At 49.6% G+C, this 17,773-nt stretch overlaps 1 protein-coding gene across 2 annotated transcripts; it reads right to left on the bottom strand.

The window, feature by feature from the left end:
* Positions 1-2,094: 2,094 nt before the first annotated feature.
* NRIP3 (nuclear receptor interacting protein 3) lies at positions 2,095-16,727 on the bottom strand. Of its 2 annotated transcripts, none has more exons than XM_059474627.1 (7): positions 16,502-16,727; positions 10,064-10,240; positions 8,788-8,870; positions 5,730-5,869; positions 5,317-5,369; positions 5,127-5,242; positions 2,095-3,789 (listed from the first exon to the last, which is right to left on the bottom strand). In XM_059474627.1, exons 1-7 carry the CDS (start codon positions 16,673-16,675, stop codon positions 3,777-3,779), a joined length of 756 nt encoding a protein of 251 aa, XP_059330610.1. In that variant the 5' UTR covers positions 16,676-16,727; the 3' UTR covers positions 2,095-3,776. The 2 variants fall into 2 exon arrangements, with proteins under 2 accessions (XP_059330610.1, XP_059330611.1); XM_059474628.1 differs by having other exon boundaries at positions 5,127-5,224.
* Between the last annotated feature and the right edge of the window lie 1,046 nt (positions 16,728-17,773).

Below are 17,773 nucleotides of genomic sequence, written 5' to 3'. Positions count from 1 at the left end.
GTGAGTGATGGCTGTAGGGCTGCTCCTGGCAGTGGCCTCTGACTTTCCACTGCAGAGTGGCCAGCCCAGAAGGAGTTAAGTAGCAAATGTGGTGGAAGGAGGTTGGGTTGTGGGGTGAGCCCCTCTCTGCAGCCCCAGGGTGCTCCTCCTCTGCTGCCTGCCCATATGCCCTGGGGTGCATCACTTGCAGTGAGGTACAGACATGGGTTTGGGAGCTGACAGCCATTCTCCACCAGATCTCCAGGTCTCTAAAATTTTCAGCAAGTGTTGATGCCTTGCTCACATGGGCCATCTTAATTGCAAGGGCCCAAGAATCAAGATCCTGTATGTTCCACTTTTGAAGCTCTGCAATGGGCTCACCAGAGTTAATGTCTTCTTCTGTTTAATGTCTTCTTCTTTGAGTGATTTTGCTTGGCTCTAAGCATGACCAAAACAAAGACAAGATGTGGTCTTGGAGGGAGCAAAGGCATTCTGCCCCACCACATTCTGCTGACTACGTGAGCACAAGGGACAGTGCCTTGGCCAAGGAGCAGCTGGCTCACTTTCCCTGAGGCTGCTTGGGAAGAGGATTGTGCTTGCCCTCACCTGTGAGATGTTTGCATGGTGACATTAACCAGCTGAATAAAACATGCAACAAAACCCTCTTCCACCCCAGAGGCTTCTCATAATATCCTCTCAAAGCTGTTTCTTTACCTCCTGAGTCCTCCTCATCCCACATGGCTGCAGGTATTGTCCTCTTCTCTGCCCCTACCTCCTGCTAATCTCCTTTGGGTACAAGGCCTTCCTGCACATGCATGCCAGGGAGAGGTTCCCAAAGGGGCACAGGCACACACCTGTGCTGGAGAGGAGCAGGAGCACACCCAGGGCTTGTGGAGCTGGTCTGCAATGCTCAGCTGCTGTTCAATTTTGCCCTGTGGCCATGCAAGTGCTTGACACAGAGATCTGATATTCCCTCCCCTGTTCTGTAATCCCTCTAGACTGAGGTGAATGTCTCCCATAGCAGCTGTCCTGTCTTATCCTGTTCACAGGAGCCACCTCTGGAGGGCCCCCAGCTCCAGGGCTAGCCCCACTGTGCAGAAGGGATGGAATTTTGCCCATTGATTTTCTCTTTGCCTGTGCTGGGACTCTGCTCTTTAGCACCACGAATAAATCTAGAATCCTGTAGCAGCTCCAGGAAGCATGACATTATTTTTGCCTGTACATTGATTCTTCTCATTTTTTTCTCCATTTTATTGCTGGAACCTGGTTTCTTTCCATGCTCAGAGAAAATGCCAGCCCTGGTTTCTTTCCACATTCAGAGAAAATGCCATTGAGGAGAACCACTTTCATTGGGCATGGAGTATTGCTGCTCTATCAAAGGTTGTTGCTGTGGGACTTGGAGTGGGTGAAAGGATAATTTCTCATCAGTAAGACAGAGCTCAACTACTGCTGAAGCATCCTAAAGCCATCCTGGCAGAGCTAGAAGTCCCTAAATCCAGACTCAAAGCTTTGGGGAGACCCTGACCTCTGCCTGTGGTCACATAGCTGTGGCACTCACGCCTCACCTCTCATGTACTGGCCACTTTCTTTTCCCAGCTTTCCAGAGTTCACAAAGGACTCTCATATCCATCCTGCAAGCTAACTGAACACAACATAAACACCTAAACAGCTGTCCAAAGGGTAAACCTGGAAACAGCAGGATCTCATAGACCTCATTCCTCCCTCAGGAGGGAGAGCCATGGTGACAGAAGGTTGGGATTTCAAGTGCTCACCTGTTAGCCCGAGTGCTGTGTGCCATTGAACCTGCCCTGGTTAATTCATCCCAACTGCCACTCTCTCTCAGTTCAATGGCAATTCCCAACAGCATTTCCAAAAGCACTGTAGAGCCCCAACAGACCTAAGAGTGAAACAAACCCTTTTCTTAACAGAGACATGCTCTGAAAACAAAATAAAAAACAGCCTATCTAGCACACAAGCAAATAAACAGTGATAAAGGTGTAACTTTATTTAGATTTAATTTGACATTTAGCACAGTAATATGCACAGAAAGAAAAAAGTACCAAAATACCAAACTCATAGCATATAAAATAATCAAATATATTTCATATTTAGTGAAATATTTCTACAACACATCAGTGGGACTACCCTGGGCAGCCCAACCTTGTAAATATATTTATATATTTATATTTATAGCTATGTTATATAAAATACTGTATGTAGAGAAAGCACTGAAACTTATCACCAAAATAGAAAATAGCTCAAAATACAGATAGCTCAGGTTTGCTGGATATACCCAATATATAAAAGAGGTTCAAACCCACTGCAGGAGATAAAGCTCCAGCTGAGATGTTCTGGCAGGCATGGGATGGCAGGGTGGGCACACACTGGATCTGCTGGCAGGAGCCTGGCTGCCAAAGGCCTTGAGATGACAAAACTTTCTGATCCTCAGCCAGAGCCATCAAGAGGATTCCAAAGCGGGAATGCCAGCGGTGCTTGTGGCTGATGCGGGGCCAAAGCGCTTTTGGAAAGGCAGAGCACAAGTGCATCCCTTAAGGATCCAGCTGGAGCAGGACTGGCCATCAGCAGATACACAACATCACAAGCAGATTATTCTGAATTTTAGAGATTCCTCTTCAGCAGATGACAGCGATTCATTCCCAGCAGGTTGTGAAAACATAAAAAGACACGTTTGTGCAAGGCCAGGCTCCCCCAGGCAATACCATGTGGCACGGGAAGCAACAGCCCTGCTGCTCCAGGACACTGGCACCAAATGAAATGCTTGGCCTGGCAAAAACTCCCACCTACCCTGAGGGTCATCACTTAAGAGCCCAAGCAGTTTGTAGACAGGTATAAAAAACATGGCATTTCTGGCAGCAACACTGAAGTGCAGCTGGGCTCAAAAACCTGCACCAGCCATGGCCTGGGCACTGCAGGGGCTTCAGGCTGGGGGCTGGCTGAGCAGGGAGAGGCACAGGTCCTGCTGGCAGGGGCAGCCTAGGGCACTGCATCTTTCCAGACAGCACACTTCTGTGCTCGTTTGTTGCTTTTTGGCCGGGTGTAATGATTGATTTACTTGACTACCCCCACAGGAAAGCAGCCAAGACTTGCCCAGAGGATCTCTAGCCCTGGCACTGGTGCCAGCCCCACAGTGGGAGATCACTCTGGGAGCCCTCCCAGACCCTGTTCCTGTGCCTCTGCCACGCCACTGCAGAGAAGCCTGTAACCCATTAATAACTCTGCAATTGCTCTTTGTCATCAAGCCAGCAGTTGCATCCCTAATTACATGGCAACAATACTATGCTAAGAGGATGAGCTGTAATTCCTAGGTGGTATTAACATTGTTATTTTACTCTGAGTAACTTCCTGGTAATGGCCATTTGAATGTGGCAATATCAATTAAGTGAATATAAATGCTTAGCCCCTGGAAAAATCATTAATAAAAATCTCATTCTGGTAGCCTCTAATCACAGCTAAGTACAATTACTCATAGGAGGCCACTATAAAAAGTATTTTTCTCATCAGAAGAAATTCATAAGGTTTTCCCAACTGTTTGTAATAAAGAGGACACTATATAGAAAAGTCCAGAAAATAAGCACACGTTTGTTTCTCAAAACCCATAGATAAACATGACAATATCTCTAAATTACTGGCTACAAACAGGATTTCATTTAGCTCTACTCAAGCTGTAGCCTGGTATAAATGTTTTCAAAGCAGCACGTTGCTGTTTCATCTGGAACATCTGCACAGGATTTCTTTGATATCAAGCTCCTGCGTGGGGATGGTGTTTCAATTTCTCTTTATGCATCCAAACTGAAACAAGAAGGAAAAGACATTTAGTAAAACAGGTGCAAAAGCAGCATAATTTGGCCTTGAAAGCAGTTCTGAGAAATAATTTATCAGTGCAGTAGTGACAGAGCCACGCTGTGTCTGTCCATCTGTGTCCCAAAGGAGGCAGCGAGCCCAGGCTGTGCTCCTGCCTGGCTTCCCCACGGTGTGTGTCTGGTGTCCCTGGGCTCACACACTGTCCCCAGGGCCAGCAGCTGTCCCAGCCACACGCCAGGGGGTGACCCGGGCACGGAGCAGGGACACCTGAGCTCTGCTCCTCACATGGACCAGCCCCTGCATCCCTGCTGCGCTCCCCATGGACACCATCAGCTGAGGGAGGGGCGCTCCTTGTTCGCTCCCTCCGAGGCTCCTGGAGCTCAGCAGCTCCCAGCACGGCAGGTGTGAGCTACACAGGGCTGCGAGACATCCCAAACCCCAGGGCTGCAGGGCACCCCAAACCCAGGGCTGCAGGGCATCCCAAACCCCGGGGCTGGACAGGCAGCTAAAGAAGATGCTGACCCACATCACCCACCAGACACACTTTGTTAAGCAGTGAGCAAAGGTTTTTTAGGTTGCTGAGCAGCCACAAGCGCTGCCTGCCAAGGCACCGAAGTGCAAACGCCCTGTCAGGCACTCGGTGCCCGCAGGTTTGGTGAGTCAGAGGCAGCAATCAGTGAAACATCTCCTATTCACAGCACCCTGCAAGAGAGACCCCCATGCAGTGCCTGGGAGTGGGGGTTTGCCCTGCCTGCTTGCCTGCAGAGCCAGACACCACACACACTTAAATATGAGCTGTACTTACAGCACATATTTATCTTGCTTTAGTGAGATAAGGCTGGAAAAATCTGGGACACCAGGAGGAGCTGGCAGGAGGGTGCTGGGGTGATGGGGGAGAAGTGGCAACACCGTTATCTGCAGGCAGGATCTCTCAAACATTTATGTGGGTTTGTTGGCCTTGCTTCATAAATATTTTCCAGACAGAGATTTGTTTGGAAATGCTGTCAAAGCAGCCTCAAGGAGTCTTCTTGGTGACCTCCAAAAAGTACATTTCATAAGGCATTCCCCTGTGCATGTCTTGTCAGACACCCACTTTGATGCACAATGTTTACTAGGAGAAAAAAGCAGTAAAAGCTGACAAAGGCTGCTGAAAACTCGGGACTCCATTTCAAAATTTGATGAGCTGATGCAAACAATTTCTGCCGGGGCCACTGACCTCTCACTCACCTCCAGCAAAGGGTCTGGCAGCTCTGTGTGGCCCTGCCAGGGGGCACTGCCAGCAGGCTGAGGGATGCCCACGCAGCTCACGTCCCCAGGCTACTTACTGCTCTCCTGCCTCAGCACTGTCAGCGCCCACAAACGGGATTTCCTCCCTGTCCGTTTGCCCCAGAACCAGGTGGTGCTTCTCCATGTTTATGACACACTGGAGAGAATAAATGTCCTTAGGTAAGAGGGAAAACTGCAAGTTAGAGTGGTCCCAGCTCCCCCATCAGCATCCTGCTGGAAAATTCGTACCTTCAGAGACTTCAGTGTCTGCAGCCCAAAGGAAAAGGGTTGCTCGTTGTCTTCTGAAAACAAACAGGACATTTCAGATTTATACGTTCAAAATGCCCTCCTGGGCTTTTTGTCAGTGACTCCATCCTTCCTTTGTGGTTGCTGTGCTAAGAAAAACCCTGTTTATAAAGGGACTGACTCAGAGGAGAACAGGAGGGCACAGGAGGGCAGGCAGATGTGCCTGCAGTGGTTGCCCCATCAGCACAGCAAAGCCAAGCTTGTGAGCACATCCTCCCCCTTCCCTCTGGGGACCCAAACAAGAACTGGCTCTATTTGAATTTTAGCATCTTCCTAGAGCTCTGTTTGTCCTGCTGGGGTGGGAGGAAGCAGCCCCAGCCCAGGGAGGGGGAGCAGAGGGTTGGCTGTGCACTCACCCACAACAAGGGCAGCGCACTCCACGGGGACCGCTCCCACCATGAGCGACAGACACTCGATCTGCCCGATGGCTTTCACCTTGTTTGGCAAGGAAACCATCTCCTCTTCCTCAGGGAGTGCCTTGAGATGCTCCTTTAACCTGTGGGCATTGAAAACACTCCTAACATCAAATGGCCATGGCTTGGCTGTTCCAGCAAGGAGCACATGGTGTTTGGATAGTGCTTACACCTGAAGTGCTCTTAGCTTGCTCATTTACCACAGCTTTGTTGGAAAGCTGCTTCCCTGGCAGGTTGTGTGGGTGCTCTGCAGGCAGCCAGCAGACTCAGCATGACCCACAGTGCTGCCCAAGCACAGCTCTGTGCTGCACTTTGGGTTTTACCAAAGAAATCTCTTACCTATATTTTCCTGAGACTCGGCAAATACAGAATTGCTTCTTATGCAGTGTGGGTGTAAGGAAGGGTCTGTTCACTCCAGCTGCTTCCACGAGTGGAGCTGACACTGTGTCCCCATGGCATCATAGAAATGCTGAGGCTGGAACAGACCTCTAAGGTCATCGAGTCCAGCTGTGTCCCCAGATGCCACAGCCACACATACTCTGAACACTTCCAGGCGTGGTGATGCCACCACTTCACTGAGCAGCTTCTTCCAAGGCCTGACCACCCTTGCAGGGAAGAAATTTTTCCTGAAGAAATTTCCCAAACTAAACCTCACATGGCACAACCTGAAACCATTTCCTCTGGTCCTGTCACTCATTGCCTCACTTGAGTCTCCTTGTGGGGAGTTGTAGAGAGTACAAAGGCACCCTTCTGAGTCCCCTTTTCTCCATGCCAAATATGCCTCACATCCAGGGTGGCCCAATCTGTGTTTGTTAGTTTGTTAGGTGCTGCTGGCTTTGTTCTGAAGAAATGGGGATAGATCAATCACATTCAGCCCAAAGAAAAGAAAAAAGGATGTCAGAGATACCTCAGGTACAGTTTCTATCTACACCCTTTGAAGGAGTCTGACAATACTAATTAAATATTTAGCTTCAGTTTCTCTTTTATACTGAGCAAGAATCTAATGGGAAGGCTGTTTGAGGTGCAGATCTCTCCCTCAGATAAAAGCCAGATCAAATTTCAGCTATTTGAGGTGCCTTTCTCCTGAGCTGCATTGCAGCAGTGCTTGTGTGTGTCTGTCTGTCTGTCCTGGGCGCCAGCCCCCTGAGAGGCTCCAGGACTGAGGTGGGCATTGCCCACACCCTTTAACACAGGTGAGGGGTAGCAGGGAAAAGGAGCTGGATCCCCCCTGCTGCTTTCCTGTAGTGTGGCCTTAAAAATCAGCAGGAACACATCAATGAGAAGTTCGTGAGTTCCTTGGCTGCCTCCTGCTCCTCCTACAGCTCCACAGGGGATTTCTCCTACTGGCAAGCTGTGAGCCTGCTCCACTGCTTTCCTCAGGGTGAGGGGGAGAGAGTGACTGGCATCATGACAAGACACAAAAAATCTCTGAAAAAGAAAGGGGGAATTGAGCCTGAGCATCAGATACACAAGTGCTGCTTTGAGACACCAGGTGCCCTGAGACCTGGGCAGGAGAAACAGGCTCTGACCTCTCTTCAGTGCTCTTTGAAGGGCTGCTGCAGCAGAGCAGGGCTGCAAGAACTGCACTGGGAGTTCTTAGCGTGTAAAAAAACATGTAAAAAACACAGGAAGCAGAGGAACTGCCCCAGAGCAGGAAATCCCTCCAAATGCCATCTTGTGGCCATGCTAAGCTTGTCTGAGCTGCTCCACAGGTTGTATTAAGCACAAACACCTTCCAGTCACTAAGCACTGTTGCTCAAAGAAGTTATTAATGTTAGGACAGGAACAGGCACCATTCAATCAGGGCTGTACAATAGTGCTCAGTGAGCAGGGGAAATTTTCTTTTTTTTTTTCATAATTATTGCAATTTAGCTGCAAAAAGCAATGACTCCATGGGAATAAAGTGCCAAAACCTTGATACCCTGTGAGCTGGTGCCTGGTCTTGTTCTTCAGAGATGACAGGAAGTTTTGCTGCAAATGGCTGTCAGGCACCTCTAATAATCCATAAATACATTCCCTTTTCCTTTAACCAGGAGAAATTTGTAACTGGGGGCAGCATCAGACACCCAGTTCTGAAAACATGCATGCACACAGCTTCTTTACATAGGAAAATGTAAATACATTACTGGGCCAGCAGCCTGGGGGCATGTCCTGCAGCCTGGGGTCATGTCCTGCAGCCTGGTCGCTGCCATGGGAGCCTGCAGAGCTGGGCTGGGCTGCCCTGGGGACACAGAAGGCTGAGGAAGGTTCAGCTGTTTCGTGAGGCACTGAGTGACAAGCAGGCAGTGAAAAAATACAAATACATCCAGCCCTCTGAAAGGATTCCCTCAGAGGGGAATAGGGTGGCACCCTGTTCTGCTCCACCTCCCTGCCATTTGAGACTGGGACAGGGTTTGGTTGTGACAGGAGGGTCAGGGGCTTGTCCAGCTGAGAGAAGAGAGGGGTAGAAAGGATGATAGGGTAAGAGAGGTAAGAGAGTAAAAGGGGTAAGAGTGAGGTTTTCATTACAATACAATAAATCTTCTTCTGTGTTGAATATTCTAATTCTTGCTAATTAATTTAGTACAATATACAAATCTTATAGCATTTACATACAGCTTATAAGAATTACCACATTACTATACTGTGTTACATTTTAAACTTTAAAAACTCCTCTTTGGACATTTTTTGCTAAGCTAGTAGGGTCTGCTCTGACTTTTGGACTTGTCTGCAAGCATAGGTTATTGTTTCATTAAAAGGGGATTACCTTCAGCTGGCCATACCATTGTTTCCTAGATGTTCAGTAACTAAGGTTGCTTTCATTTTAATCTCACTTATAGTTTCTATATTCTCAAAATCTTTTGCCAGGCAATCATATTTATAAGGCTTTCCTGTTTCATCTTCCCCAACACCCAGCCCTTCCAGAATGACCATCACTGACACGGGCAGAGCCCCAGCCCCAGGACACTGCCAGTGCTGCCAGGTGCCCTGCTCCTGCAGAACAGAAGCCCAGGATATTTACCCCAGCCTGTCCAGGCAGGCAGATGACATGAGGTTGTGCTGCGAGCCGGTGTCCACCACAGCCTTCAGCTCCTTCCCCGCACACTGCAAGAGCAAGAGCAGATGGGAAATGATGTGTGGGATGCAGGATGAGCACCAGAGTGCCCATGAGCACCAGCTCTGGTGCCCGTGAACTGTTCCATGCTAGCTCATCCCTGCTCCCTGCACACTCAGATGCTTGTGGGGTCCTAATCCCTTCCTGGCTCATTTGTATCAGGTTCTCTGGGTCTGCATTGAAGGCGCTTGAGACAGTAGCTCATGTTTGGCCTCAGGTGTTGATTATTTCCTATCAGTAAAACAGTCTCACTACTGTGAGTTGGGGAGCTTTTCATTAGAAGGCACAAAATGGCAAACAATCTCTTGTTACAAGGTCTTTTAAGACTAAACTATCAAATTAAGAACTGACACCTGGATTATTTTCCCTTTTAACCCAATAAAGAGCCCGCAATGTGGACTTTTCTGCCCAATTACAAAATGCCACCCAAACCCGTGAAGAAGGAGGAAGAAGAAGCATGAAGAAGAAACCCAGGATGGCACCCTGTGCTCTCCATCTTGCTTCCATCCACAGCACACTAAAAATCCCAAAAGCTAAATTTCTCACCAAGTGATACACCCACACTACTCTCTATAATCTATTTCACACTTTCGTGGATTCTAGTCTATCTTGAAGTCTAGGAAATTTTCTCCATGAATGAGGGTCAAAGTCAGTGCTCCCCTGGTCAGGGCACCCCAGAACAGACAGAGAAATATTCCCAGTGCCCTGGGTTTCCACAATTTGCCCCTGCAGAGAGCAGAAGGGGCAGCCCCAGGCAGGAGAGAATGCTGTGGAGAGTGGTAAATACAAATGAACATGGGTCTAAGGAAGAGAAATGTGAAATTGCCCTTGGGCAAATAAAATAGGGATGGCACTTGAGGAAAACAAGCAGGCTGTGAGCACAGGGATTTGCCATGGATAATTATACCCCAGCATTTCAGCATGCTACCCCAGCTTAGCTGTCCCCTCTGCCCTGAGGTGTAAGGGAAGACACCCATCACACCAGTTCTCTCTGTGATTCCCAGGTGGGCATCTCTGCCACAGCAGCCTGGAGCTGCAGAGGGAGTGTATCCCCAGAGCTGTGACAGTCCTGTGGGAGCACAAACTTGGCTGGGAAACATGGAGAACAAGAGCACAGCCTGAGACTGTGGGAAATAAAATCTGCAGGAAAATAACCCACAAAAGGCTGTGGAGGGACTATTACCTGGCAGCTCACCACTATGAGCTCTTCATCCTCAGTTTTCCCTGAGCTGCCCAGTCTGGTTTGGTTCAGCTTGTTGGTCTGTGATGAGGGATCCTTTGGGGCCCAGCTGCCTCGGCTGCCTCGGAACTTGGATAAGTTTGTCTCCATCAGGCGCTTCTGCAGGATGTTATGTGGTTGCTGTAAGGGAGAGCACACGCAGAAGAGCAGGGTGAGGTCAGAGGGAAGCCACACAGTGCTCTGTGTCACCAGACTGCCTGTAGTGCCCATGGCAAGCACTGCTGTCATGGGAAGTAGGTCCTAAAGTCTCACTCTCCCTAATTCCCAGCCTACATCTATTCTTCCCAGCTAGTTCTGGCTTACCTGTCTTTGACTGAAAAGAACTTTGCTTTGAAAAGGGAATAATACTTTCAAACTATTAACCTTTGAGACCTTGGAGGGATGCCTTTCTTTTATCAAGCTCAAATTCAAGGTTTGATTGTATATAGGAATCCAAACTAGTCCAGCCTTTTCAAGCTGGTGTTTCAACCACAACTGCCTTCATCTCTTGATGAGGGGAATTCCGTAGTGATGTGAAAAGTGAAGCTGTAACAAATCACCTTTCCAATGATATTCACCACCTTAGTGTGGAGAATGTCTAAAATTTCCCTCTGTGCCTCTTTCCCCTGTACTTTTATTTAGCTGCTAAGGGTGGATAAATGGGACCAATCCTGAGTGCCATACCAGGAGAGGAAAGGGAGAGGAAGAAAAGAGGTAAGCTCATCTGACACAGGTAGGTATTGTCCCAGAATTCCCAGCACTTCTCTCTCTCTCTGTTATTTCCATTTGCTCTGGGAGAAGCATGTTGCCTCTCAAGATCTCCCCCAACCTCTTTCCCAAAAGCCTTTTTATGTTTAATGTTCATCTCAGATGGATGCACACACTCTGCTGGAGGTGAAATGACTCTGCCTGATTATCTGCTCATTTCTCTGCCTGGCTAATCTGCCCTCCCCATTAATGCCTTTCCTTCTGATTTTAATTTCTCCATGGTGAGACATTTTTACTGGCTTATGCCTGAATTTTTGCATTGATGTTAAACATGCCTGTGTGCCTGCAGAGACATCTGAACCAGAAAACCTGGTTCAGGAAGAGAATATCAGAGTCAGGATAACTTTGAAAACCTTGTGCTGTGGCTCCCCAAGTTGGGCAGTGCCCAGCCTTATGCACAGCATGTTAAATAACACCACTTCCAGAAGTCTGATGCAACCTGGCATCATCCTAAAATAACTGCAGCCACACTGGTGTGTCAGATTGTGCTGTGGGCACAGCAGAGCTGGACCAGACTGGTGGGCTGGGGCAGCTGCACAGCACCAGTGGGCACTGGGACATGGCAGCTCCTTGTGTCCCCTCTTTCCACCCTCCTGCTTTCTGCTGCTTGAAATAAAATCCCATGGCCATTTGGGGCTGCAGGTGCTGTGTCTGACCAACCTGCCACAGAGCACGTCCTGAGTCTGAGCAGCAACTCCTGATGGGGAGGAGTCAGCTCTGACATGGTGCTGCCTTCCCAGTGAGGCCAAAGAGCAGAAACCAGCATCACTGAACTGCACTAAAGGCAGGCAGGCTGCACTGGTACTGGGCCCTGTGTGGGGGGACAAGCAGATCAGTTTGGAAGCGAGGGCTCCCTGTATGAGGCAGAAGCTGCAGGTGCACAGTCAGCACTGTGATCATCTCCAGCGCTCCTCACCAGAGCAAAATGCAGGCCAGGGTTTTCTGACAGTGGATGGGATGTCCTTTTCACCCTTTAGGTTTGACTGCAGCTCAGGAACGCAGCTGGAACACTAACTGTTCACATAGTTTATAAACAACAAAAGGAAGGATAGGGGAGCATAGAAATAAATGAGGAGGTTCACCCAGCTGGCAGAAGACAGCCTGTCACACAGTGTCACCTCCTTGCGCCCAGCCCCACTCAGGCAGCACCAAGAGAAATTCCTGAATGCCATCAGCCAGGACAGTCTGGGTGCTCTTCTGATCTGCCTGATCCTCATTGCTATTTTAACTAATTCATCTACCATTGAATTCAACCCTTTTTTTTAAACTACAAGCTCTCCTATGGACTGTTAATCAGTAGCATATGTGGGTTTTCTCATGAATCTTACATGGGATCCATCACCAAAAGGAACAAATCCATCAGTCAGCAGTCACAAGTTACCAGCACAAATGGGATTGCCTTTTGTTGACACTTGCCCTTCTGAAAACCACAGCAAATTCTGCCTCTGGAGAGACAAATATTCCTTATGTTGTGCTCCCATACAGCAATAATCTGGCAAGAGGGGGCTGAAAAGGTTCCCTGCAGCACCATCCTGTCTCAGGCTATTAATTAGTTTGCTTTAACTTGGATTTCCCTTGACTCTTGTGTGCACCAGAGTGAGGGATGTTAGTCACAGAGATGACTCAAGTGATGGATACGTACTTGGTAAATGGATAATGTGCCAGGGGACATTTGCAAATGCACATTTTGCTGGCAAACTGCAAGCAGACCGTGTCTGGGAGGGAGAGAGAGGAGGAAAACCTCCTCCTGACAGCAGTGAGGAAGGCAGCTGTGTTCTCCCTGCAGTGTTTGAAGGAACCCAGATCACCTGCTACATTATTCCTTTGCATTGCAAAAAACTGTTGAAAGTTTTATAAAAGTATAGAATGTTACATTTCATTGTGTCAGCAAGAAAATAAGTTTTCCTTTTATCATTCAGCACTACATAAATACAAATCAGGATTTTTTTCATTAGATAGGTCCATTTCCAACCCCAATATTTGCAAAAAGTTATGATCCCCTAAAAATGTCACAGTGAAAACCTAAAAAAGTGAGGGGAGACACCATCTACTGCTGACCTTATTTACCACTGTCTGTCAAAAGCGCAGATAATTCTGCCCAGCTTTGCTCCTCTGTGATTTGTGAGCAAGTGCATTGCTGCAGCTTACAGTATTCATTTCTCTGGCAGGTTTCCCTCTGCTTGGCTTCTAGATCTGGGGATAACAAGATCCATCAACAATTCCACTGAGGTGGAGGTGAAGGTCAGGGAAGACACCAGCTCCCTTCCTCCCCAAACCCATCTCAGGAGGTTTGCCCTTTGTACCTAGACAGGAGAGGGGAAGGGGAAAAGAGTTTTAATGCATCAACAGAGCTAATCCCAAGAAATAATAAATTTCTTTCTCTTCTTCCCACCCTTCATCCAAGCTCACATGTCCCTGACAGCATCCTGTGCTGTCAGGCCCTCTCCTAGGGTGATGAGGGGGGACAGAGCTGCCCCCTGTGTGCCCAGGCAGCAGCCAGCTCTCTCTCTGGGCCAGGCAGAGCACACAGCATCACAGATTTCTGCATTTCAGACAAGACAAAGACACACCAAACTCTGGATGTGCACAGCAGGGAGTGGGGACACCCGGATGTGCTGCAGTCCATCCAGTGCTGCCCCAGATGTGGGGAGCTAGGGCCAGGGGGCACCCAGGATTATGCTCTTAGGGCACGATGGAAACGGGAAATGCTTTTGTTGCTGTTGCTGCTTTTGTTACTATTTAGAACTCTGCTGCCCAGGTTGTCAAATGATGAGGGGCTGCTCCAGACAAAGCTGCTCCAAACTCGTCTGGTGGCTCTGGGGGCAAGGAACAAGTGTCAGAGGAGCTCCAAGAGGCAGCATGGCCTGTCCAGGCTGGGAAGGGGGCTGTGGTTACCCTCTCAGGAATCCCCCATCCCAGCTAGAGACCATCTCATCCCAGTTTTTGGGCTTCAGGAAAGAGGCTAATAGAGGGAAGTGGCATCAAAACAAAGCCATTTCTGCTCTCTATATCCAGCATAACATTTGCCAAATTCAGTGTATGCTTTGCTATGGCTTGGTGTCATACTGGACAGAGGGGATAAAGGGAGCGAGGAGCTGGAGCTCTGTCTGAGCCAGAGTAATTCACTGGGAATGATGAGAGCATTGAAATGGATGATCACAAGAAGCATTTATCAAACCTGCCTGTGCACAGCATCCCCAGGAGAGCTGGGTGGTGGCACACAGACAGGACATGCCAGCACACCCACCCTGCTGACCTGCTGCAGCTTCACTGTGCTCAGCACCCCCACACAGGGACACAAGGAAGGGGATTTCTCCCCAAAGCTGCAGTGCCAGCTGCCTCAGTGACAGACAGGATCTGTTCTCACCACCTGTCACCATCTCTGAGGAGCTGTTCCCTCATCTCTGCTCCTGCCAAGGCTGCTGGAAAAGCCCCAGGGGAAGCCCTGCATTAATAATGCCAGGCACACCAGGAGCCCCTCCGTGCACCACGGCACCACGCAGCTCCAGCACAGGAACCTCTGCTCCGTGGGGACAGGCACAGCCATCCTCAGGGAGGCCATGCAAACACCTTGGGCCTAGAGCTCTGGTGCCCTGGGCCCCCTGATCAGGCTGCTCAGTCCCTCTGGGCATGGGCCTCTCAATCTGGGGCCATGCCAAAGGGAAGCCCCATATTCTGGAGCATCTCCAGTCTCAGAGATGCCCAATCTCCCACTCCTCCTGGGGACAGCCCTTGTGACATGCAGGCAGCCACAGCAGTGGGGACACACAGTGTGTCCTGTCAGCAGTGCCCTTTCCCACCCTGGCTGTGTCAGGGGTGAGTGTGGCAGCATCACTTCACTGCAACACACCCCAGGGACACATCTCTGAAACCACGGGATCCTCTCTGCAGCTGTGGGAACACTCCAGTGTCAGTGCTCTCACTCTGGGGGCTCTCTGCACGCCCCATGGGGCTGCAGGCTGGGGCCGCAGCTGTGGGAACACTCCAGTGTCAGTGCTCTCACTCTGGGGGCTCTCTGCACACCCCATGGGGCTGCAGGCTGGGGCCACACGTGCCACCACCCCCACGGTGGCATGGGGATAAGGGTCATTTTGCAGTGGTGTGGCCCAGACCAGCTGGGGTCTCACCCCAGCCGCATGGGCATGTCACCTCTGCCACATTGCTCCTTCTTTTTGTTCTTAGAGGGGTCTGGGAGCTGTGGCCTCCCCAGGGCTTTGGCACATCCCTGGAGAGAGCCCCCGGGCAGATCCTCCTTGCAGGGGCTGTGGTGCTGCAGCCATGGCACAGGAGCAGGGAGGACACCCCAAGGGACATTTCAGGGTCCAAGGTGGTGTCAAGGAGCCCCTGCTCTGCCACAAAACCTGGTCTTTGCTCTGCAGGGCAAGGGAGTTCAGTGCTCAGTGCCCCTGGCTCCTGCTACCTGTTGATTCTTACCTGGGCAGAGCAGAACCCATGTCAGGAACTCAGTCCCATTCACTGAGGGTCACAGAGCCACAAAATGTCATTTAGACTCTGCTGAAAACAGCAATAATGCCGTCCCTCCCTGAAAAGCACTTCAGCTCCCTACTGGAGAGCTGCAATTCAGTGGTGGCCAGGAAAGCTCCTTCTGAGCCTTTCCCTGGGCAGGAGCTTCACTTCCTGCAATTGCAAAACCCTTGGGATATGAAAAAAAAAATCACCTCCCTGTGCACTGCAGAGAACAGCCAACTCACTCCACTTGTCTCAAGCTTAACCCAGCTGAGCAGGAAGGCTCTGACAAAATAAAACACTAAAAATAAAAATATTCACTCTGGTTTTCAATAAAACCCATAACAAGCACTGGAAAAAAAAAATACTGTTTTGCAAAGTGCAAGATATTTTCAACACTGGGGCAAAAAACCTAAAAGAGGTTTCCCTGGTAGATATGGTTTCTAAATTTCACTCCTTATGTCAGAACTTTTGATATTACATTGGAGTATCCTTTATCAGAAGAGAAAGCAGAAACATTTGCACAGTATTTAGAAATGCTCTCCAGCCCCCAGACATGGTGAATAACACCAAGTACAGGATCACATAGATCACTGCATATGTAAATATTTTAAACCTATGTCTCACTGGTATAAGAAACCCTTGGTTTAAGAAACCCCATATATGCACTGGCCTTTACTGGAGCATGATCTTGAGAGTTTTATATTTTGAAATAGCCGTGACTATATTTACTGAATCTTTATGTGTTGTGTGTATCTATAGATCACATGCCAACATGTGTGTGTACCTACACATTGTATGAAGCCATTTTGACTTACTCTGACCCAGAGAGGAATTCTGTACTGCAAACAGAATGCCATTTTCATGCAAAAGTTAAAAAAATAAAATTAAAAAAACTAAATGCCATTAACTCTGAATGGCAGGCATCTAAAAGTACTTACTAGAAGAAAACAGCTGTGGTTATAACTATCATCTTATTTCTACTCCCTTCCATTTACATGCTATAACTAACATCATATTTCTACCCCCTTCCTTTTACATATTAAACGTCCAATTTTTTACAATCAGTTCCCACATGCAACCAACTTCTCCTAACAGAAAAACAGCGTGAAGAAAGACACAGACAATGCCCTAGCAGTCCTTCCAATAAACACAACAGAGCCTTACAGTATCCTTCGACGTGCCCAGCTTCTTCAGCCCGTCCAGAGGGAGCAGATCCGCAGAATCCTTGTGGATGAACTGCACCGCCTGCTTCATCCTCCTCTGCTGCCGGAGAGACGCCGCTTCCCTGATCTCCACTTCTTTCCTGCTCGGCTCTGTCAGGATGCCCGAATAAAACATTTCTGCTGCCTCGGCGAGAGATGGGTTAGAGGATGCGGAGCTGCGCGGCTCGGGAGCAGCGCTGGGAGATGCGGGGATGCGAGTCCCGGAGCGGCGCTGGGGATGCGGGGATGCGGAGCTGCGAGTCCCGGAGCAGCGCTGGGGATGCGGAGCTGTGAGTCCCGGAGCAGCGCTGGGGATGCGGAGCTGTGAGTCCCGGAGCAGCGCTGGGGATGCGGGGATGAGAGTCCCGGAGCAGCGCTGGGGATGCGCGGCCGGCCGCGCTTTATACGCCGGGCGCGGTGACGCGGGGAGCGAGCGCAGGTAGCGCGGCCCGAGCGCGGCGCACAGCCGGCACCCGGCGGGGGGAGCTGGGCTGCTCCGGGGATAACACACGGTAACGCATCCCCGCCCTCCCTCCCTGCCGGCAGGGCTGGCCGCGGGCGCTGCGCGGCTCCCGGAGCAGTGAGAGCCGCACCCCGGGCCGGGGGATGCAGCCCGCTGGCCATGGGAGGGTTGGTGCCTTGTGCCCGGGGTGCCGCTGGTCTCATCCCTGCATGGCCAGCGACAGCCTGCATCATCACTGTCCTCTCAAGCGCCCAGGAAAACTCTCTCAAAAGATGTCCCGGTCAAACTGGGGCACCTTAAATGTAGTTTTACACATTGAATGTCCAGGTACCCATCGAATGTCCAGGTATAGCACAATGTGACTAATCACCAGCAGCCACACCACTGATTGTTAATCAGAGCAAAGCTTGGCAAAGCAGCTGTGGTTTTACAGTTTTCATGCTGCTTGCCCAACGACCCAGCTGTGGCTGGGGCCAGTCTTGCTGTAATTACTTACCTCTGGTCCCAGACAAAGCTAGGAGATGTGTTAGAGGATGCTGGCATTACCTTGGCTGCCTAGAGGTGTCCTTTATTCTTCATGGGCAGCTCTAGGCTTCCAAGAAGCAAAGTCTCTTTTTCTAGGGCTGGCCTGTCCTTTAACTTGTTTTATTTAAACATGAACAAAGCCTCCAGTAAAATTCCTATACCTCTTTCCATTACTGTGACAGTGTTCACAGGGGTTTTCAGGATGAGGGAAGAGACGTAGATCTGACTCTATATTTCAGAAGGCTT

The sequence above is a fragment of the Ammospiza nelsoni genome, chromosome 6 (assembly GCF_027579445.1).
Source record: "Ammospiza nelsoni isolate bAmmNel1 chromosome 6, bAmmNel1.pri, whole genome shotgun sequence".
NCBI lineage: Eukaryota > Metazoa > Chordata > Aves > Passeriformes > Passerellidae > Ammospiza > Ammospiza nelsoni.
This window is presented reverse-complemented; position numbering and strand designations above follow the sequence as displayed.